This window comes from Harpegnathos saltator, unplaced genomic scaffold (assembly GCF_003227715.2).
Source record: "Harpegnathos saltator strain DR-91 unplaced genomic scaffold, Hsal_v8.6 scaffold117, whole genome shotgun sequence".
In the NCBI taxonomy this organism is placed as follows: domain Eukaryota; kingdom Metazoa; phylum Arthropoda; class Insecta; order Hymenoptera; family Formicidae; genus Harpegnathos; species Harpegnathos saltator.
In genome coordinates, this window is record NW_020229892.1 from 1,215,299 (window position 1) to 1,237,761 (window position 22,463).

Genomic DNA, 22,463 nt, shown 5'->3' on the forward strand with positions numbered 1-22,463 from the left:
ATTTACGGCATGTTACGCTTTACGAGTTTCGGAAGGGAATAAACGTTGCCGCAGCCGTAAAAAACATTCAGGATGTTTATCAGGATGAAGCACCAGCTAAACAAACTGTGGAAAAATGGTTTGCTAAATTTCGGCGCGGAGAATTTAACCTTGAAGACAAGCCACGCTCTGGTCGACCTTCTGACATTGATGACGATGTTTTGCGTACTTTAGTGCTCAATAATCCGCGAATTTCAACAGAAGAAGTTGCTACAGCACTAAACGTTGACCGATCAACCGCTTTTCGGCGTTTAAAAAAGATGGAATTCGATTTGAAGCTCGATATATGGGTGCCCCATTTGCTGACCGAGAAGAACAAAATCAAGCGAATTTCTGCAGCCGTTTCTTTACTCGGGCGGCTCAATAACGAGTCGTTTTTGGATCGACTAGTGACGGGCGATGAGAAATGGGTCCTCTACAACAATGTTCTGGCAGCACAAACGGACATGGAAACAATCAGGTGAGCATGGTGACGCAATGCCAAAGGCCAGTTTGTACCCGATGAAGGTGATGCTCTCTGTTTGGTGGGATTGCAAGGGCATAATCTATTTCGAGCTTCTCCCCGCTGGCGAAACGATTGATTCGGACAAGTACTGTCGCCAATTAACCAATCTGAATCGAGAAATAAAAGAGAAACGTCCGATTTTGTCAAATCGCAAGGGAGTCGTCTTTCATCACAACGCCAGACCACACGTTTCGAAAAAGACGCTGCGCAAACTGAAGAGCCTGAAATGGGATGTCTTAACGCATCCACCGTATTCTCCTGATATCGCACCATCTGACTATCACTTGTTCCGGTCATTGCAAAATTATTTAAATGGAAAAAACTTTGACTCTTTGGAGGCCTTAAAAAACGGCGTCTCTTCGTTCTTCGAATCTAAACCGCGCAGTTTTTATGATCGAGGCATCCGTATGCTGCCAGAACGTTGGAAAAAGATTATAGAAAACGATGGAGAATAATATCATTGATTGAACAAAGATTTTTGTTTGCCTAATCACTGTGTGACTTTTACTCACAAACTCCGCACGAACTTTTGCACTCACCCAATACATATATACATACACAACATATACGATACGTGGCATACTTCTTTCATACGAACGACATCGTCTTTCGCCAATAAGTATTGTAAGTTCGTAAGCACATAATTTAGTCCTCTCTTTTTCTATATCTCTAAGATAATCTGGAAATAAACTCTTCAATTGTCATGTTTTGTTACAATAACATTTGGAAATAAATGAGAGAGAGAGAGAGAGAGAGAGAGAGAGAGATTGTGTGATTGATTCAAGATATAAAGTTGGATATATATGAAAATAACCGACTTTTGAAGAGCTGAATATATTATAATGATTGAAAAACCATTAAGGACATTCCACATTTTCTCGAATACAATTCCTCGGATAATTATAACTCGTAAGATGCGAAAATACCATTTGTCAAAGATAGCTGTACGTACACATATCGTATCTGCTTAGAACAAGATTAACCAATGTAAACCCAATGGCTCCGAAATGAGAAAGCGTACGTTTTGTCATACTTTTACATCCATGTCTTACTAGACATCCATTTCATTGGACTATGGAAACAAGAGTATTTTGCAAGCCCATTATAGTTATAAAGTATGTTTTAAATATCTCTACATACTTAGAGTTAACCATTTTAGCTACAAACTTATATTTCACTCTTATTCCGCATCTTTCAATTCTTGCCTCATAGAAAGTCTATCAGAATCACATCACTATTTTGCTCCTACTTCGTAGACATAGTACTTGATTATCTCAGTTTTAACATATGTGTGTATGTACATGTGTATGTGTGCGCGTGTGGATGTGGATGTATGTGTGTGTGTACATTTAAGTATTGAATACATATCACATGCAATTTAAACGGGATTGTCAAATACATATTTATGCTGTATTTTCACTTTTAAGGATGCAGCATTATGATAATGTGTTTACAACACACTTTATGTTCTACTCGTGAAGAAGAGAAATAGATGGTAACTAAATAATAGTGCATTATGAATCGCGTTGTTAAAACAGAAGAAAAATCATTCATGATGGGAGATAATTGAAGTTGTTATTCGCTCTCGAAATATTTCTCGATGTATTCTTTTTTTCTTTTCTCAAAAAGATTAAGGATTATCCATTACTAAATTATAAAAAAAGGAAGTCATTTCGTCATTCATTTAAAAATATGGATTCAAAACAATGCATGAAGAAAATCAAAGTTCTTCGTTTTTCGGAAAAATACACAATGAAAATTCTATAAGTAAAAAAGAAAAAAATCAAAAAAGTATGACTTTACGCACACGTTTCCAATTACTTCGTTATTTGATTAAAAATTAAATGATACAAACTTTTGACCGTTAATATCCATTGCAAATATGCAAAATTATCACGAAAAAGCAAACGTGCAAATTAACATTACATATATATATGAATGTGGTTTAATGTCATTGTGCGTATACCTGTCGATGTAATGCAGTCATACCTCGCGTATGTGCGTATTACATATGTGTATCTTCTGTATTCGTAAGAGTACATCTGGAACGATGTCGGTAATGAAAATCTAGAAGGAGAAAACGGGGAACGCTTGAAACACCGAGTTTAAAAAATAAATTTTGAAATACCGTGCGCCATACACACGGCAGAAGTGTGTATCTCTAACATATGTCGTATTTATTCTCTTGGCGTTTGCTGTATCTATCGGGCCTGATGACATTTCTGTGGCTTTGAGAAACACAAATAGAAAGAATACCGAAAATTTGTTTATATCGTATTTCTACCAGCACGAAATCGTTCATTGGATGTATCCTAGTGTTTCAATGCGCCTTCCTCTATTTTCCCTGCTATCAACATTTATATATATATATATATATATATATATATATATATATATATATATATACACACATGTAAATGTAAAGCTCGCGTGTTGCATGCGATTTAATTGGCATGGCACTTATACGAAATATTCAAGTTTTAAGACATCTACTACCACACAATGGGTTACACATTTAAGGAAGGCCACATTGAGCTAATCTAATGAATTACTATCGGACATTTTGAACGAGTACATCGGTTTAGTATTTTGCCTATCTCGTTTAACTTAAGATACATGTACAAACGAATAATTATACGAAGAACGATATTTCTAAAAGGATGTAATATCATCTGAGCAATCTCGTTCTTGTTGCGAGTTAATAAGTCAACGATTTCAAAGCTAGTGATTATTCACCGGTTTAAACCCAATTTATACCGCTCCTAGTTTATCTTCAAGTGTCAAAAAAAAAGATATCCTCTTTCTTTTCTTGACACAGATAATAGAGATAAATGACAAAGAATGGGCAGTCTCTCCAGCGATGAGCGAAATTCTTTCGCATCTATATCGGTGTTTCCGAAAAGCTATATCGCACCGCCGATAAGCGTTAAAATACGTAGAAAACTACGGAATTATTAATAATCTGTAAAAAGTTGCGCACATTCCACGTTTTCGAGTTTTACACTTTAGTTCTTTCTATGTGTGTGTCGTGTGTGTGTGTGTGTATGTGTGTCTGTATACGTGCGTGTCTTCTTTTTCTCGCATATAACGATTCTTCTCACATATCGCGAGTGAAAGTTTTGAATTTAATGGGCGGCATTTTGTTTCAACGATAAAATAATCACGTAAACACCAGCGTACGCTTTTCATAAACGTAATACTATACGTAAGTAAAAAGCTGCTGAATTCGCCTCTTTTTAGCGTTTCAAGATGAACGATATGGATTCGGCGCAATTTTGCTAGGTATTGCTTGAATAATCGTTGATTCCATCTTTTAGCTGACTTTCGCTGTATCTAGTCTCGAGCACCGGTTCCTTGGAAGTCTCAACGACCTTCTTCTCCACGTCCAAATCATAAAGTAGCGTAGCTTGGAGCGCGTTATACATACCGGTTCGCGCGTATCGCGATGCTTTCGTCAATGCGTGCACGCTTCCAGCCAAAGTCAAAATATCTAGGTACGCACAAATATGTTAAAAACATATAACGGTAACAACATAATGGTATGTTATATCAAATTTATAATTTTCAAATTTACAGTTGCACTAAAAGGACTACGATCAATGATTCACGCGCAAATTCAACGTGAACTACTTTCCCACTACACTCACCATTGTCGTCATACGCTAAAATGCAATGAGGATTCTCTTTTTGACGTTTGATAGCATTTGTGATTTCTTGCTTGCGACAATCTTGAACAAATTTGATAGCTTCCAGCCAATGTTCCATAGCTTTGTGCACACGTTGATTCATCGTAGTCCCACGTAAGCGTTCCATCTGTTCCATTACAAAGTGAAAAATTGTATAAGTATATGTATATACTTATACAATTGTATAAGTATATACATATGCAAATTATATACAAGATACGATTAAAAGATAAAACTGCGACAAACTATGACAATGAAAAACTATTCTTAAAAAAAAAGTTAAAGAACAACAAAATAGAAATAGAAAATACTTGATAGAGAAGAAATAATTTCTTTTTATAAGAGATTTTTTTCGAGAACGAAAAACAAGCAGTTCACTCCATTCAGTGTATACATAACACAGTAAAGTCAAATAAAAGTAGTGGAGTAGAAGGTAAGTTTATAATGCATAGTGCTTACGTAATACAAATAAAACATAAAGTAGTACAGATAAAGATATATTTTCGCAGACACAATTGTTTATTTACCTTCGCTATTAATGTAATGACACGAGCGTGCTCTCTCAAATAATCGATTACCAAGCGATCCACTCTAGACGGATTTCCTTGAGGACGTGGGATAGGTATGTTATTTGCGCTAGTTACTCGTTTCCCTGGAAAGTGAGCGGCTAATCCGGCCTCGCACTTCTTGCGCTCTTTCTCCAGCTGCTTGAATTGCTCGTACGTTTGCTCGAGATTGAAATGCAATATACTCGAGGGACCGGTCTTTCTGGCTGCACCACTAATGCTGTTTCTAAAACTTAAACTTCCTCCGTAAAGCGTGGAGAACAGCCGTGGTACGGGATGAAGCGGAACAGGGACTGGGACTGGCATCACTGACGGGAATGTTCCCGATCTTACAGTATTTGCACCCGATATCATTCTCGAATTGAAAATAATATCCGGCGGTGGGATCCCAGCGGGAATGCTCTGTATTTTTGACATATGATGTTGCTTCATGATGTGACCAAAGGTTGCGTCCTTGTCTAATGTGGAACTTGCGATACAATCAGTCAGATGACCTGCCGAGGGAAAGGCCATCTCTTTAGTTATATCATATCCATCCAGTTTATATGCATTTAATTTAGGCTGCTTTAAGTCGTTGTGATAAAACGCCGAGTTTTGTGGCAATATCTTGAGAGTATCGCCGCCACTGCTGGCAGTGTATTGTTGATAACTGTGACAACCATATTTAGCCATAGGCTGATACAAATTACGCGAACTTAAGTTCTTTGGAAATCCTATCGGCGAATACGGTTTAGCTTCAACAGCCTTTGATTTCGGACTGATTATCTTCAATAAATTATTATCGATCCTACAGTCACTAGGGAGGCAGACGTTTTCATTCGTGTCTAGGTTATTAGTCAAGGATGCGATAAAATTATTTGTACCAGTTATACCAGGGGAATAGTAATCGATTAAGGTTTTATAATCTTGGTCCACAGCTTGATCCAATTTGTAGCTACTACGAGTCTGCGGCTGCAAGAACTGAATCATCTGTTCATTAGGTATGTTACTGATACTTGTCATATTTAATCGAGCGGTATCGTGAGCCTCCTTGGCAAAATCGCTGATGTCGTTACGTTGTATATTGCTGCCAAAACAAGTATGTAGAGTCGTTGTGTCGGCAGGTGAGAAATGTGATGGCGAAGTTGACAGGAAAACAGATTCGGCGTTTAGGTCAGTCATCGCCGAGTTCGGCCTATATCCAAAACTCTGAGTGGTGTTACTGCTGATACTGTACATATCATGCATGTTCATCATAGATTGATTGCCATATGAGTTAGATGGCGTACAATTGTGTCTCAAGCTGTTGTGATACTCCAGCTCATTAATAGGAACTGTCGAGTTCGATGAATCCAAGGCGAGGGTTAACGCCACATTGAAATTAAGATCCGGTTTAGCACAACTTGGAACTCTCGAGTAATTTCCCATTAACTCACTCCTGTTGCACCCCATTGAAGGCGTCATTAAGGGCTCTGTCCAACTACCAGACTGTTTGCTGTAATTGATTTCATTTGTAGTGATAGTTGTTAGCAGATCGTTACACAGTGGCATACTGCTTCCATTTGTGTATATATTCCCATCATTCGAATGTACAACATGTGCCCGTGTATCAGATGAATATGTGTTTGGTGGAAGTTCATTGCTGCTGGCACTACTTTGTTCTGTTGATTGCCCCATGTGTGTATTCAGACTCAATATATTAAAATCATTACAAAGATTGTTTGTACGATGGTATTCACTCTTAACATTGTTATAGGTATTGTTTGTTAATTTGCCGCATGGATAACGACTTTCTAAGTGATCTACCACATCACTCAAATAACTGTTCAGACTATCTCCAATTTGATTAGGATAAGAGTTAACAAACTCAGCAGTTTGATAATTTCTGCTGTTATAACTATTGCGAAAAGTATCAATGGTCATGGAATCTTCATCAAGGATCTTTGACACCAGATCATTAACCATTGAATTATTTAAATCCTGACTATCATCATCTTCAGTATTCATCTAAACAGATTTTGGCATTTTGAAAACTCAACCATATTGACAATATTGTTATAGCAACAACATTATGCATTATCATTCTATAAAGTTAGCACAAAATTTATTAAATATCTATATTACTTACATTTCTTTTTGTGCTGTAGTCTGTTAAGTCGTAACTCCAATGATTATATTCTGAACCATGCAAGTCCCTTGAATATATTTTCCGTGGTACATCCAACATATTGACACTATGTTCAATCTCGTTATTCTGTATAGAGAACAATTGTCGATATAAAATTCTTGTAAATGACAAGTGGACTTGGGTAATCCATAAAACAAAAATATACAGTAATTTAGTGTCGTCAACAATAATTTAGTAAAGCTGATAGTTTACGATTAACTAAACTTCGAATGTCACGACTGTTAGCATCGAAAAAGCCTTTGAATAATATATATTATTTATTTAGCGACAATTATTATAGGAAATGTATTCAACCATATAAAATAGCATAGAATCTGTCGATTGTTTTCGAACGACGCGAACGAAAGGAAAGAACAGTCGATTTATTACATGAAAATATTAAACGACGTAAAAGATGCGAGACATGCGACGTGTGCTGACGAAATAAAAATCCCAATAACCGAGAAATCGAACGAAGTAAGAAAAGTTGAAGCTACGTTATGATCGTGGCTATGCCTATGGCAAATTCGCTACACTCGAATACACCCACACGCTGATCGAGACGAATGTAAGGATAAGCGCAGATATTATACCATCACTATTTGCATTCTTGCGGACGAATGTGAGAAATACACGAAGCATGATTTCTTATATTCACGTTTTTTCGTTCACTCGCTCGGTGCAGCTTCAAACAAACGCGGATCGCACCCTTCTCCCTTCTTTCTCAGGTTTACGACACAAGAATTCTGTTCCTATTAGACAGCACTTTCTGTGTACTTTCCTGCACTTTCCTCTCCCGAATATATGTACACAACAGATAAAAAAGATATTGGTACCGCCGTTCTTATTATTTTAATACAATTCTATATGAAGACAGATATTACTAAATAAAAATTTCTGTTCCTAACGTGCGTATGAAAACAATATTTCCCGACGAAATACTTTGCCGCATTATTTGTCTTTCCTATGGAAACAAAAATATGGAGAGAACACGATGAATAGTATGACAACTTTCTCAACTTACTGTACTTGTGTCATTTGTGGTGCAGAAAATGTAACATAGTGCAGCTAAGTAGGAGGAACCCAATACTATTTTGATATAATATTTAATGAAACGCCAAACAAGACTTCGTTGTCTTTTAATCTGATGAAAGAAGTGTGACAGGGTGAGGAGAGGGTGAGGGGAAGAGAGAAAGAGAGAGAGAGAGAGAGAGAGAGAGAGAGAAAGAGAGAGAGAGGAAAAGAGAGAGGGAAAGGGAGAGAGAGAGGTAGAGAGAGAGGGGGGAGAGAGAGAGAGTGAGAAGGGGAGAGAAAGAGGTTTTTAAAGAAAACCTTACCTTGCCAACGATGGCGAAAGCATTATCGCCGAGAATCATAGATGTCTGATTACACACTTTGGACAACGCCATTCGTTAAAAAAGCTGGTCGATGGTTACTGTCTCACTACTATCACTGATTGTATCGTCGTTACTCGCCATCACTTTATCGCGACGATCAGTTACAATCGGTTTTCTTAACTAGTTTTGATGGTGATTCCTATTTTTCTATTGTCATCCATCACTACCGCTTGTTATTCACATCTTCTGTACGTACCGCTCATATACCACTCGTACACTGTTCACATTATTCACTGACATTTCACTGACCCATATGAGTCTCATCTAAGTGGTCGAAACTCGCGTCACTTTATTGTAGATAATATACGACGATTCACATTTTATCAACCGTCGATTAGAAAGCATATTACCAATGAAGTAATAATAAAGATGGTTGACTCTAAATTATTTTCGTAATAGCAAAGAAACTTTCGAGCTATGATTAAAGAAGAATAATAACATACATACATTATTGTAGTTTTTCAATTTTAATAATACATTTTTAATTACCCCGATAACAAAGCGTGTCAGCACGTTAGTGCATGCTGTGGTAAGCACATCGAGCAAGAAATATGCTGCCACCGTACTGTCTTGCATCGATAAAGTTTGCATGTTACCGTCACGACATGTAATTCACCCCGATAACAAAATGTTTGCATGATGATCTCACAGTGCGCGCTTCTGTCGTTGTACAGCGAAAAGGAACAGACCATTCGCCTTTATTTCTTTTCGCATGTATAACGGACATGATATAAATACAAGCCGATATTCTTTAGCCAATATTATTTAAAAATTTAATTAAAGTAAGTTTTATTTTTGTTTATATTTATTTATTGTTTCACATTCATTTGAAAAATATACAAATTGCAAAAATTCGTTCACGTAAAATTATTCATAAAATTTCGACTGGGTATAAGTACAGGTTAGCTCGAATAATTTTTCTTTCAAATTGTTCTTTCGAACAATACTTCGCGTAAAGAGATGATTGATAGAAAAGTACTTTTAAAATCAGATAATGTTGCATGTAATTCTAAAATGAATGATTCAACTAACTTTTACATAAGGCAGGAATTTCGAAATGTAAAACTTACTAACAAGTCTTCTCGAACAAGTTATAATAATGTGGAAAATGAGAAGAAAAATAAATCTGAAATTGAGGAATCTTTAGTTCTTGGTGTAGAAAGAAATTTCGAGGAAGAGCTTGCTTATGTGTTTCTAAAAACACGTATTAACCATGTCCAAGCAAAAGAGATTTTGCAACTTCTCAGGACTCATTCTTGTTTTTCACAACTTCATTGTGATCCAAGAACAGTTATGAATATACCTCGTACACCATGTAATATTATTGACATTGCTGGAGGACAGTATCTACATTTAGGTTTCGAGAAAGGAATTCAGTCTATTCTTAAAATTATATCTTTAGATATCATCCCGAATAATTTAAAGATAGATTTCCATGTAGATAGTGCCGCTTTAGATAGTGCAAGTAAAATTCAACTGTATCCTATACAAATCAGAATTGCTAACATTTATGGAAGTAAGCTAGAAATTATAGGTGTTTGGAAAGGATCCTCAAAACCTACAAATGCTACTGAGTTATTAAGACCATTTGTTGATGATGTGCTACAAGAATAATAAAGGAATAACTTTTAATGGGAAAAAGTTACATTTAGTATTTGTTGTTTAATCGCAGATACAGTGGCATGAGCTTTTGTGTTAGAACATCAAGGTCATAAATCTAGAATTCCATGTTCCAAGCATTGGATCACAAGAGAAAGTATTCGCCAAGGTGTTATGGTATATCTTGATGTAGATCATAGGTTGCGAACAAGCAAAGAATATGATATATGTTTAGATGGAGAGCATCATAATGAAGAAGGATCTATCGCACATCTTTCTATAAATTTAGTAAAACAAACTGTTTTCGATTATATGTACTTAGTTTGCCTTGGTGTTAGGGATAAAATGTTCTTGGCTATTATCAATAGAAAATATGCTTCTTCTGCAAAACTTTCACCTGCCTCTAAAAATTCTTTCTGATAGATTGAAGTTAGCTAAACAATTTTGTCTAAAAGAATTTGCAAGACTACCAATTGATATAGCAAAACATCGTACTTTCAAGGCTACAGAGCATCGTCAAATTTTATTATATACCGGTCCTATTATTTTTGTTGACCTTTTAAATGAAGCTATGTATTTGCACTTCCTACTATTACATTCTGCAATTCGCATTTTGGTAGACGATGCCTCATGTAAAGATGCAGCACTTATTAATAAAGCAGAAACGATGTTGAAAATTTTCGTTAAAAGAGCTCCTAAATAGTATGGTGTTGAATTCGTTCTCTCCGCTAGTCGACAGTCCGGGGTCCAAGTCCGAAAAGTAGTCGCTCTCCTTAAACCAAGGGATAAAGTCCGCAAACGTAGCAGATTCTTCAGCACTGTTAATTTCGAACCATTTGTCTGGTAGACGATGCCCAGTGGATTTATAGAACGCCATGGCATCAGATGGATTCAGACCCAACTTCGCCATGACAATCTTCGCTCTTCGATTTTCAATGAAAGTCGGGCATATGTCCGAGCTGGTTCTATGATTAGGGAAGGGAAGTTTCCTCCGCAGGCAGTTTATACAAGCCAGATGAGATGATGAGCAACTTTTCGAATGATGTCCCTTGCTCGCACAGGTTGCACACATCATGGCTCTCGATCCACCTCTGCATTGAGCCTCAATATGACCGAAACGTTGGCAATTGTTGCATCTCTTTACTTTCTGTATATATGGTGCAAATCTGATCTTTTTCCCAAAATAGATAGCTGCTTTGGGAGCGGATAGGCCTGCAAATGTTATCATTATCATATTGGATGGAATATAAACGAACTTGGATTTATCGGCAGGATCAACTATCCTCTTGTGAATATGCTTGACTTCGAGTATTTCCGGTAGCTGGGTTATGTAATGAGGAGGTGCCTGTAAAAATTGTTTAATTTCCTCCGTTTTCAGAATAATCAATATCTCTGGTAACAACCCTGGAAGTGATACGATAATCCGGTACGCAAGCTATCCAAATGGTATCCCTAATTACTTTCTCCTCCATGACGGACGTTTTCCACCATTTTATTGGCCGCTACCCCGTCTGGGAAGGAGACTGAGAATTTATATGTTCCAATAGATTTCAGATTGATCGCGGATCTCCACAATGTCGGAAAAAGTCTAGCCATTATTTTGCCAATTTTTATTTCGCTCCTGATAATGTTTTTATCGATACGGTTGTCTACTACTTTGGATATATATATTTCGAAAGGACCTTTGGACGGAGGTCCGTATCTATTCTGCATGAGTCTTCTATGTGTTTCGGTCAATGAGTTACTAGACTTTTCCTTCACTCCCAACGAGGGATCAGAGGTCCCATTCGAATATGAAAATGTAGATGTAGAAGAATTATTGCGTTGATCTCTCACCGATTCCGCGTATAAAGAATACTGCGATCTGTCATCAAGGGTATTTAGAGGAGATTACGTGTCCTTATCAGAATCGAGGTTTCCTTTGTCTATATCCATGGTATAAAATTCCGAAGTGAGCCTTGCAGTGCGTGACGAAAAACCTTTCGACTCGAATGAATGTAATCAACAGTGGGATTAGCGATAAAACTTTGTGAGAATGCCAGGTCTAAAATATAAAATGAGAGGAATAGGTTATATTGACAAGGAGTAACTGATCGTTCTCGTTCCGTGTCCAGAACCGAATTCACTCCGTTTAAAGCAAGTTGTGGAATTTGGCCTAAGGCTAATATTACATTTGTCGTACGACAATCTTTTCGAATACGTTGATTGGTTAATAAATAGAATATTTCTAGGATTGCTTCGCGTACGCCAATCAATGTATCCGAAAAGCTTATCGTACGACATATGTAATATTAGGCTAATATTGTTTTCCATACGGACTAAGGTTATATTCACAATTCACTGTTACTCCTAACAATCTATAATATAAGTGACGTGAATTATAGGTTTTCAGTACTGAAGGTTTCAGAACACGGCTTACAACGTTACCACCAGTTACCACATGTAATATTCGTTCAAAAGAAACGTATACATATTCTAATACGAATATTCGCAAATTATTCAGAGAATACATATTAGCGATTACTTGAGAAACGTATACGCTTTCCGACCACTCGTAAATTACGTATACGCAACGTTGCGAGTGAGTTACAGAATCGAGCCCCTGCTTCACCCTGCTTGTGGCGGCTGAGCGAAGACGAGCTCGCGGGCGTCGCGGTAGATAGCGGGAGAGGGTCGACCGCTACATTTTCACCATGTCAGAAAAAGGGAATATTTTATATGAAGATGATGTGACATCTGAATGGAAAGATTTATCATTAGGACAATTATTGTTAAAACAACTAACACTGCATGGTACTTGTGTAGCACAAGTAAGTATATGCTTATTAATATAATTACATGATTTCTCCTGTTTATTGTTTTATTAAAATAATATTTTTATAATTTTATCTTGTATATACGTAAATTCAAAATATTTTGTATCGTAAATATAAAACCTATGTATTGTTTCATCCCAGCAAACAATATTACATGTAACATGAATGTTGTAATTTCCTACTCAACAATATAACAGTTATATTGTTGAGTAGGAAATTACAACTAACATGCATATTAAATGTAATATTGTCTTTGCTGGGTTTTTATATTGCAATTTTTTCAATACAAGACATCTATTTAATTAAATCTTCAAAAAATCTTTTAGTTTATCCATACTAACTGACATTTATAATTATTTTTATGTATTGTAATTTGTAGTATTTTATACAACAATTACACAATACTTCATTTTTGTAATATTTTATACAATTCAAGTTTATATGTTGCTTTATGTTTATACATATATATATATATATATATGATATATATGTGCATACATATGTACATATAATAACAATAAATATTTTTAACAGATAAACGCCCATACAGGCAAGGAACAAACTTTCGAACATATCTTAAACACTAGTCGTAAGTTGGCAATTTTCTTTCAGAAAAAAGGAGTGAAAGTAAATGATACAATTGCCATATGCAGTGAAAATAACTTGGAATTTCATATTGTTATATGTGCTATATTTTATGTGGGTGCTACAGTCTGTCCATTAAATCCACTATATTCAGAAAGAGAATTCAAACATGCACTTGCCATTTCTAAGCCAAAATATTTATTTATTTCTGCAATAGCATTTAATAATATAAAAATGATAATCAAGGATTTATACTGGTCACCAAAAATATTAATATTAACTGAACATCACAATATCAGTACAACATGGATGAATTTAAGCAAAGCAATATCAAATATATCAAACAGTGATATGAATATGTTCCGAGCTATTTCTGTTGATATAAATAACCATGTAGCAGCAATTTTATGCTCGAGTGGAACTACAGGACTACCTAAAGGTGTCATGTTGACAGACAAAAATTTCATTACAGTCATAAAACATGTAATGGATATATATATACAGATTAATGAAGGAAAACTTACAGGTTTAGCATTGCTACCATTTTTTCATGTATATTCATTTACTATATTGCTGGTTAGACTCATAACTGGAAACACGTCTATAATCTTTTCACATTTTGATGAGGAATTGTTCCTACAATGTATTGAGAAATACAGAATTGAGAATTTAATATTGGTGCCACCACTTATGGTGTTCTTGGCTAAACATCCACTTGTAGATAAATATGATTTATCATCTGTTAAGGTAATAGCATGCGGAGCAGCACCTTTGTCAGAAGAGATTTATGAGGCTGTTACCAAGCGATTGAATGTTCCTGTAATTAAGCAGGGTTATGGATTAACAGAAACTACTCTAAGTGTGCTATGGTCAACAGGTGATAAGGCAAAACCAGGCAGTTTTATGTTAGCTCCAGGCATGTCTGCAAAAATCATACCACTGGGAGAATTTGAAACAGATAAAACTTTAGGGCCAAATTGCAGAGGAGAATTATGTTTCAAGGGAGATTTAATAATGAAAGGTTATTGTAACGATGAAGAATCTACTAGAGCAACAATTGATAAAGATGGTTGGTTACATACAGGAGATGTAGGATACTATGACAAAGAAAGATACTTTTACATTGTTGATCGTGTAAAGGAACTTATTAAATATAAGGGTTATCAAGTTCCCCCAGCTGAGCTTGAAGCGATTTTATTAACATATCCTGGTGTGAGAGACGCAGCTGTAATTGGCATTCCAGAAGAAATAGCTGGAGAATTGCCAATGGCTTTTATTGTAAAACAAGATAATTCCAACGTACGTGAAGAGGATATAATTCAGTATGTTAACGAGCGTGTGTCAAATCCTAAGCGACTCAGAGGTGGTATAAGATTCATAAATAGCATACCAAAGACTGCGTCTGGTAAAATTCTGCGTCGACTACTGCGCGATTCTTTACAATCAAAATTATAAGCATGTCAAATATCTACCTTTTATAATGTGTATTATTTGCTATATTTTTTTTAGTGATATTTTGCATAAGCAAAATTCATGATTATTATGATTAAATACAATTAATATAATAATTAATTAATACAAATAATATAACTTAATTCTTTAATAAAGATATTTATATTCATATTATATACAACAATGAATTCTACACAGGATGTCTGAAAAACATAATAACATGAAGTATTTAATTTGATTTACAGGTTCATATCATGCTTTGGATTTGTTTCTGATGTTTCATGAACATTCAATTTATTTTTTCAGAGGGAGGAACACCTAGAAACATTTCTTTCTGAAGAAATAAATTGAAATATTCATGAAATATTAAAAACAAATCAAAGATAGATGCTGTGTATACACACACATATATATATATAAGCTTGGAAATTAAATAAAATATTTCTTTGTACTGCTAAAGCTTAAAATATGACAGAATGATTACAGAATAATATATTAAAAGTAGAGTTTTTTCTAGATAAAAATTTATATTAAAACGAAAAGCATATTCTTTTTCTATTTTTAACATTAAATTTTTTGCAATTGATCCATGATTATAATGTCAAACTGTTCACAAGGTTCATCAAAAATTAAAGTTTTTTTTTTAATATATTTTTGACAGCTCAATAATTATAGAGAAATTCTATTATGCTCTTACAATTTTTGTCAAACATTCTATATATTTTCTATATATTTTCAATAACAAGGAAATAAGTACAAATTAACTTCTATAATATATTGGAAAACTAATTATGATTTTTTCTCTTATATTATATACATTTAAAATAGACTTACAAAAGTAGAGTTTCAACAAGTTGACTTGAGTGTAAATTTTGAGTTAATTGTGAGATACTATATTTACTAAGTCAAGAAAACATTTTTGTTTTCTTTTATATCTATTCAATTATATATATGTTGCCATTATCTATAAGGGAGGTAAAAAGGAAAAGACCGAAAATTTTGTAAAAATTAGGATATATAATTGGTTGTAAAATTTGCTCCTTGTTCCTTATGTAATATACTAAACCTGTTCCTAATATACTATATGTGTATTTCTTATGTTGTCACTAATTTAATAATAAGTATAGTTAAAATAACGATTAGTTAGATCAAAAATAAGCAAAATTATAAAAGTTATAAAATTACATAAGTTGCATTTGTATACTAATTTTTTAACTCATATTTTCATTATATTAAAAATTAATATTACTTAGAAACAAATATTTATAAAATTCATATAATTGAATCCAGATTGTTTAATTGCTTTAAAAACATCAATCATTAAACAACAGAATGCTTTGAAATACTTTATCTTATGCACATACATGCACATATATATACACGGTATTTCAAAATAAACGAATATATATTTAACTATAGTGACTATATGAATATATATATATATATATACATAGATTGCTTGATCAATTTAGAAATTTTCTCTGCTTAGATATATCACTATAGTTTTCATATTTTCCTAAATTTAAATAATAAAATGATAAATTTAAATAATAAAATGTTTAATGTTGAGTTCTTGAAAAAGATCAAATATATATATGCTAAAGAATTCGTGATAGAAAATCTTCCAGTCCGTTGTGTATGTATGTATGCATGTGTATATGTGTGTATATATGATATCTACGCGCGTGCGCATGCAGGTAAGCATAAGTTTCTTTTATTTATTTTTTTTTAATAAAACCGTTTAACCAATCGGAAATTGTTCCCAAAAATTCGTGCTAGTCAATACACATAATGTATTATATTTGCGCGCATGTGTGTATTGGATATATAAACAGATATTTAACAAAATTACATACAATTCAGTAACAGTCTCCAATATTTCAATTTGCCTTTATATATCATTTACAGAAAAAAAAGAAATCAGGTCTGTAACATCTATTTTAATAATGGAAATTAGAGAAACAAATAAATTTTATATAAATATCACTGTTTTTTAAAGCTTTTCAGGATTGGATAAATGTTGTCAAAGGCTTCATAAATTTCCTTTCGAACCTTTGCACCTGGAAAAAATTAAAATTTTTTTTTAATTTCTCGATAAATATGAAGTTAAAAATATAGAATTAAAAATATGAGGATATAGATTTTGATAGCAATATACTATAACTTTATATACTATAATTTTATATTATAATTTTGATAACATGTTAACAGTTTGAAAACTTTGTAACAGAAAATTAAAAAGTATTTTTTAAAACATTATGTGAGCTTTGTTGAGGTTACTATGATGCTATAGAATCTGAAAACATGGATAGATACTCACCTGTCAATACTACTTTTCCTGAAACAAATATGAGTAATACAATCCGAGGTTTCACCATTCTATATATCAATCCAGGAAATAATTCTGGTTCATATGATGAGAATTGCCCATGAGAAAGCACTAAACCCTCTAATCTAATTGGAAACTTAACGTCACAGCTACCGACCATATTCTGGATCTTAAAGTCTAAAAACTTTGCCTATTTATCAAATAATAATAACCAAATTAACAATGGAATAAAATTTATATTATCAATTAACATAAAAATTTACAAATATATTATATCTTAATTACACAAATTGATTATACTCACAGGAAAACCTAGTTTCTGTATAATTCTTGCATACTTTCTAGCTGCAAGACGCGAATCTGCTTCACTTTTTGCACCAGTACAAACCATTTTACCACTACTAAATATTAGTGCAGTAGTTCTGGGTTCTCTTATTCGCATAATGACAGCTGCAAATCTTTTTGGGTTGTATTCAGCGTTCCTAGCATGAAGTGCTATTTTCTTCAAGTCAAGTTTACAATTTAAATTAACAGTAGATACGATATTCCTAAGATAAAACAGAAACATGATATGTAAAGAAATAAAGTAGGAAAAACACATGTTAATATGTTAATTTCTCTATAAAATTACTGTAATTGTGGCAATATTCCAGGGTCAGCTGAAGCTGGTGTCATTGGTGTCATTGGTCCTGGAGTTGAAGGACCTATTGATGCTGGTGCGATTTGACTATTTTGTGGTACTATTGGAGACATCATATTTTGCTAAAAAATAAAAAACAAAACTAATAGAGCAACATTAATATATAATATTATATTTTATATATGTATATATATATTACATCTTTTTTCTAAATTGAAAATAATTTAACATATTGATATTGAATTACTGGTGTTTGTGGTTGCATGAGACTCTGAGGTGTTGCAAATGTTGGAGTTGGTGCATAGGTATGCATAGTTTTCTGCGGTGTTATCATCAGCATACTGCTCTGCATGTTAGGACTCATCGAATGTAACTGTTGTAGTTGATATTGTTGCGATTGTTGTTGTTGCTGCAAAGCATTAGGAAGGATTTGTTGATCCTCTTCTGGCTGATGCAGAGGTGTACCAATACTGGGTATGCTAAAACCTGGACTAGGAAGCATCTGATCCATCTTGAATGTTTATTCAATCTATATACATGTAACTGCAATCTTAAAATTACAGTTGGATATCCATGAGGTAGTTGATGTTTAACTTATATAAGATGCATATAATATACTACCTAAAACAATGTTGATTATTAATTTCAAAGTTTAGTTATCTTCTCTCAATTTAACGAAACAATCACCAAAATTGATATATGATCGATGATTGATGAAAATGATATATAAAATATATAGAAATAAACCTCAAAAATTTTCCCATGCATCATATATATAAAAACTTTGTTTTATAAGTTTAATTCATACACACATACACAAGTTATTCGTTGTTTGTTTATAAATGTAAATATACTGTGTTTAGAATCTTTGACAATAGCTCATTTATAGCATAGTTTATATTCAATAAATGTTTATACTTTTATTAACAATTAACTTCAGGACATATAGTATTTATGAAGTCATTGCTATTGATTTTCTTCTCTTTTCAAGTAGTTCCTTCTTGACTTATTAAGGGTCTACTCCTGTAGAGACAAATCCAGCGTTGACTTTGGAGGCCTCGTGCGGCGAGATCGCGAACCAACACCGTGCGCGCGAGTGCAAGAGCAGGTAGGTTGGATCAAGTCAGTTTGACAAGGACGAACAATCGATTGCACCGTCCTTGTCTTACTCACTCGGGCTTTCGCCGGCCGATACACGGCGAGAAAATGCTTTTCAGGCTTTTGGGTGAGTGAGCTAAGTGTCGCAGCGACTCACGTGCAATACCATTTTACAAATTGACGTATTTTGTCTAGCTGAAGTTATATGTCACCGCCAAATTATTATAGCATGTTCCTTATATTATTCCCGAGATCCCCACAAAGCCAGATTTTGCAATCCGGCCGTCTAAAATTTATGAAAAATAAATGAAGCGTCTGCCGTACCAAGCATCGCAGCGAATCACTCCAAAAATTATTTTACAAGATGCAAAATTTCGCCTCGTTGACGATACGTATAATTGCTAAACTGTTACAGCATATTCCTTGAACTATCCCTGAAGACCTTACACAGCCAGATTTTACAATCCGGCCGTCCCAAATTTATAATATATAAATAAAGTATCAGCCGTACCAGGAGTTGCAGCGAGTCAGGTGGAATACCATTTTACAAGAAGCAATATTTTGCCTTGTTGATGTAATATATGAACTTGTTATAGCATCTTCCTACGACTATTCCCGAGATCTCTACAGAGTTAGATCTTACAAACAGGCCGTCAACAATTTATTATACATAATTAAATCATCAGCTGTACCAAATATCGCAGCGAATCAGGCGGAATACAATTTTACAAGAACAAATATATTGCCACGTTGACAATATATATAACTGCCAAATTATTATGGTATCTTCCTTGAACTATCCCTGAGAACTCTATAGAGCCAGATTTTGCAATCCGGCCGTCAAAAATTTATCATACATTAATAAAGCGTTCGCTGTACCAAGCGTCGCTGCGAGTCACTCGAAATATCATTTTACGAGATGCAATATTTCGTCTCTTTGACGATACGTATTATTACCAAATTGTTGCAGCATCTTCTTCGTACTATACCCGAGATCGGTGCAAAGCCGGATTTTGCAATCCGGTCGTCAAAAATGTATAATATATAAATAAAGCGCCCGTCGTACCAGGCGTTGGAGCGAATCAGTTGAAAAATCATTATAGAAGATGCAAAATTTCACCTCCTTGACGATATGTTTCACCACCAAATTGTTATAGCATCTTTTTTTAACTATCCCTGAGAAACCTACAGAGCCAGATTTTGCAGTGAGGCTGTGAGAAATGTATCATAAATAAATAAAGATTTATGAAGCGTCGGAGCGGATCACATATAGTACTCGTAGCATTGTACAAAATGAGATATATTCCTTCACTGATGTAATATATCATCATCATATTGTTATAGCATATATCTAAAATTATTCCCAAGATCCTCACAAAGTCAGATTTTGCAATCGGGCTGTCTAACTTTTATTATAAATAACTTTATTATAAATAAATAGAAATGCGTCAAGCGTCAAAGTGGATCATACGAATACAATTTCACAAGAAGAGATATTCCACCTTGTTGGCGTAATATATGTAATCGCCGAATTGATATGGAATATTCCTTGAACTATTATCGAGGTCCCTACAGAGCCAGATTTTGCATTCCGGCCGTCAAAAATTTATCATATATTAATAAAGCGTGTGTCGTACGAAACATCGCATCGAGTCCCGCGAAATACCATGTTACAAGAAAAAATATTTTGCCTCGTTGCTCTCATATATCAGTACCAAATTGTTATAACATATTCTTCGATCTATCCCCGAGATCTCTACAAAGCCAGATTTCGCAATCAGGCCGTCTAACATTTATCGTATATAAAAGACTGTACCAGGCATTGCAGTATGTCACGTACAATACAATTTTGGAACATTTATCGTATATAAAAGACTGTACCAGGCATTGCAGCATGTCACGTACAATACAATTTTGGAACATGAGAAATATTATCTCGTTAATGTAATATATCATCATCAAATTGTTCGGCTGTATTCCTTGTATTATTTCTAACGTCACTATAAAGCAGGGTTTTGATTATTAACACATATATATATTATAAGCGACTGTACGGGACAACAACAGGTAACTGTTAACTGTTAACTCCTACAAGTAACTGTAGGAACCATTAAAGTTATTGTAATATTAGAAGTTTATTAATGAATTTATTTTTATTTCTTATATTTCAGGACCGATTTTGTAAATATATATATAGGGTGCTAAATTCCAAACGTAACAGGTAAGAAATCTAGAAAACTATGAAAGATATTTAAAAAAGCTAAAACACGTATTCCATGATTTCGAAGGGGAAAGAGAATGGCATTATCAGTTTTTTATTTGGAAGGCATTTTCAAAGTTGGTTGAAGGTCAACTTAATTTTTTTAAAAAGAAAACCCAATCTTTTATTATATTTTCTTTTTCTACCAATTAATTTTAACAACTTTTGTCTGAAACATTTTTTTATTTGCCTAATATTTTTTAGAAATATTTAAGGGAAACTTGGTAACTTTTTCAACATTTAACTTAAGATATCTCGCTAACTATTCGTCGACAGAAAAAATAGTATTAGACTTTTTTACTTTATTTACTATCAAATATATATATATTTTTTACTATTCTGTGGAAATCTATTCTACTTTTTTGTATAATGTACAGAACAATGTCAATATTATTTTCTATACATAAACTAAGCTGTAATATGTCAAACAATAAATTTAGAATATATATATTTTTATACTTTAAATAATACATAAAGATTTTTAGAAAATAAAGCAGATGCTGAGGACAGGATGAAGACTGAACTATAAAATATTTCTTTATCTCCAGCTCTGAGATTTGATAATCACAGAATGGCTGTGGTCGGTCTAGGAATAGTATCGCTGCTTCGAGATATTGTAATCACAGCACAGACTTTATTATACGAACACAAATGTTATTGTATACAATACATGACCGGAGGTTGCCGGTAGATCGGACAACCGTTAAGCTAAGACTCCATGCATGCGGTGAGCTCCGGCAAACGGCTGCGGAAAGCGACTCCATATGCGCGGCAAAGATTGCGTCACATCATTATTCTTTCAGTCCTGTTTGGTCAATCAATGGTTATTCTATTCGTTGAGTTTTGGAACGCAGCCCATAGTATTGTGTATATAAAAGCACTTCGAGTGACAACAATGTAAAAATTATAACAAAACAAAATAGAATTAATAAATTATTAACAAAACAAACAAAAATTATTAACAAAATAAAATATAATCGAAATAAATAATAAATAAGAATGAATCGCGATGAAAAGCTTGTTTTGCTATTGTACCTGCGAAGAAAACGACGATTAAAAAGGCAAGAACAAGTCATTCGGGAACAGCTCGATGGTGGGTTCGTCCTATGATAGAGCAACGTTATCTTCAAGGTGCTTACGATAATCTTGTGCTTGAACTTCGACATGGCACAGAACGTTTTTTCAATTTTCATCGCATGTTACGCAATGCCAAAGGCCAGTTTGCACCCGATGAAGGTGATGCTCTCTGTTTGGTGGGATTGCAAGGGCATAATCTATTTCGAGCTTCTCCCGCTGGCGAAACGATTGATTCGGACAAGTACTGTCGCCAATTAACCAATCTGAA

At 34.1% G+C, this 22,463-nt stretch overlaps 4 protein-coding genes and 1 long non-coding RNA gene across 7 annotated transcripts; 1 reads left to right on the forward strand and 4 right to left on the reverse strand.

Annotated features, from left to right (window-relative positions):
- Window positions 1-2,946: 2,946 nt before the first annotated feature.
- On the reverse strand, window positions 2,947-8,610 carry LOC105184202 (meiosis-specific coiled-coil domain-containing protein MEIOC). 2 transcript variants are annotated; one of them, XM_011142815.3, is made up of 5 exons: window positions 8,280-8,610; window positions 6,904-7,029; window positions 4,758-6,782; window positions 4,192-4,357; window positions 2,947-4,034 (listed from the first exon to the last, which is right to left on the reverse strand). In XM_011142815.3, exons 1-5 carry the CDS (start codon window positions 8,349-8,351, stop codon window positions 3,823-3,825), a joined length of 2,601 nt encoding a protein of 866 aa, XP_011141117.1. In that variant the 5' UTR covers window positions 8,352-8,610; the 3' UTR covers window positions 2,947-3,822. The 2 variants fall into 2 exon arrangements, with proteins under 2 accessions (XP_011141117.1, XP_011141118.1); XM_011142816.3 differs by lacking the exon at window positions 8,280-8,610 and adding an exon at window positions 7,536-7,748.
- A 1,340-nt stretch (window positions 8,611-9,950) lies between these two features.
- LOC105184204 (uncharacterized) lies at window positions 9,951-12,060 on the reverse strand. Its single transcript, XM_011142818.3, has 2 exons — window positions 11,775-12,060; window positions 9,951-11,449 (listed from the first exon to the last, which is right to left on the reverse strand). Exon 2 carries the CDS (start codon window positions 11,170-11,172, stop codon window positions 10,567-10,569), a length of 606 nt encoding a protein of 201 aa, XP_011141120.2. The 5' UTR covers window positions 11,173-11,449; window positions 11,775-12,060; the 3' UTR covers window positions 9,951-10,566.
- Window positions 12,061-12,281: 221 nt separating this feature from the next.
- On the forward strand, window positions 12,282-14,892 carry LOC112589698 (luciferin 4-monooxygenase-like). Its single transcript, XM_025304041.1, has 2 exons — window positions 12,282-12,748; window positions 13,289-14,892. The coding sequence occupies exons 1-2, from the start codon at window positions 12,632-12,634 to the stop codon at window positions 14,792-14,794; spliced, it is 1,623 nt and encodes a 540-aa protein (XP_025159826.1). The 5' UTR covers window positions 12,282-12,631; the 3' UTR covers window positions 14,795-14,892.
- Window positions 14,893-16,667: 1,775 nt separating this feature from the next.
- Window positions 16,668-18,828, reverse strand: Tbp (TATA binding protein). 2 transcript variants are annotated; one of them, XM_025304055.1, is made up of 6 exons: window positions 18,577-18,828; window positions 18,008-18,381; window positions 17,752-17,882; window positions 17,425-17,668; window positions 17,112-17,310; window positions 16,775-16,851 (listed from the first exon to the last, which is right to left on the reverse strand). In XM_025304055.1, the coding sequence occupies exons 2-6, from the start codon at window positions 18,269-18,271 to the stop codon at window positions 16,775-16,777; spliced, it is 915 nt and encodes a 304-aa protein (XP_025159840.1). In that variant the 5' UTR covers window positions 18,272-18,381; window positions 18,577-18,828. The 2 variants fall into 2 exon arrangements, with proteins under 2 accessions (XP_025159836.1, XP_025159840.1); XM_025304051.1 differs by lacking the exon at window positions 18,577-18,828 and having other exon boundaries at window positions 16,668-16,851; window positions 18,008-18,271.
- A 2,904-nt stretch (window positions 18,829-21,732) lies between these two features.
- On the reverse strand, window positions 21,733-22,208 carry LOC112589605 (uncharacterized). The gene is made up of 2 exons (XR_003113661.1): window positions 22,154-22,208; window positions 21,733-21,923 (listed from the first exon to the last, which is right to left on the reverse strand). It is a non-coding gene; the product is annotated as an uncharacterized LOC112589605 (long non-coding RNA).
- Window positions 22,209-22,463: the final 255 nt, after the last annotated feature.

What these genes read in the sequence shown, in the direction of transcription:
- Tbp (XM_025304051.1), bottom strand. Translation starts at nt 18,271, where the DNA reads ATGGATCAGATGCTTCCTAGTCCAGGTTTTAGCATACCCAGTATTGGT. An exon ending in GGAATATTGCCACAATTACA is followed by an intron (nt 17,669 to 17,751) that starts GTAATTTTATAG and finishes GTTTTATCTTAG; the next exon opens with GAATATCGTATCTACTGTTA. An exon ending in AGGAAAAGTAGTATTGACAG is followed by an intron (nt 16,852 to 17,111) that starts GTGAGTATCTAT and finishes AATTTTTTCCAG; the next exon opens with GTGCAAAGGTTCGAAAGGAA.
- LOC105184204 (XM_011142818.3), bottom strand. Translation starts at nt 11,172, where the DNA reads ATGATAATGATAACATTTGCAGGCCTATCCGCTCCCAAAGCAGCTATC.
- LOC105184202 (XM_011142815.3), bottom strand. Translation starts at nt 8,351, where the DNA reads ATGGCGTTGTCCAAAGTGTGTAATCAGACATCTATGATTCTCGGCGAT. An exon ending in ACTACAGCACAAAAAGAAAT is followed by an intron (nt 6,783 to 6,903) that starts GTAAGTAATATA and finishes AAATCTGTTTAG; the next exon opens with ATGAATACTGAAGATGATGA. An exon ending in TCATTACATTAATAGCGAAG is followed by an intron (nt 4,358 to 4,757) that starts GTAAATAAACAA and finishes GTAATGGAACAG; the next exon opens with ATGGAACGCTTACGTGGGAC.
- LOC112589698 (XM_025304041.1), top strand. Translation starts at nt 12,632, where the DNA reads ATGTCAGAAAAAGGGAATATTTTATATGAAGATGATGTGACATCTGAA. An exon ending in ATGGTACTTGTGTAGCACAA is followed by an intron (nt 12,749 to 13,288) that starts GTAAGTATATGC and finishes TATTTTTAACAG; the next exon opens with ATAAACGCCCATACAGGCAA.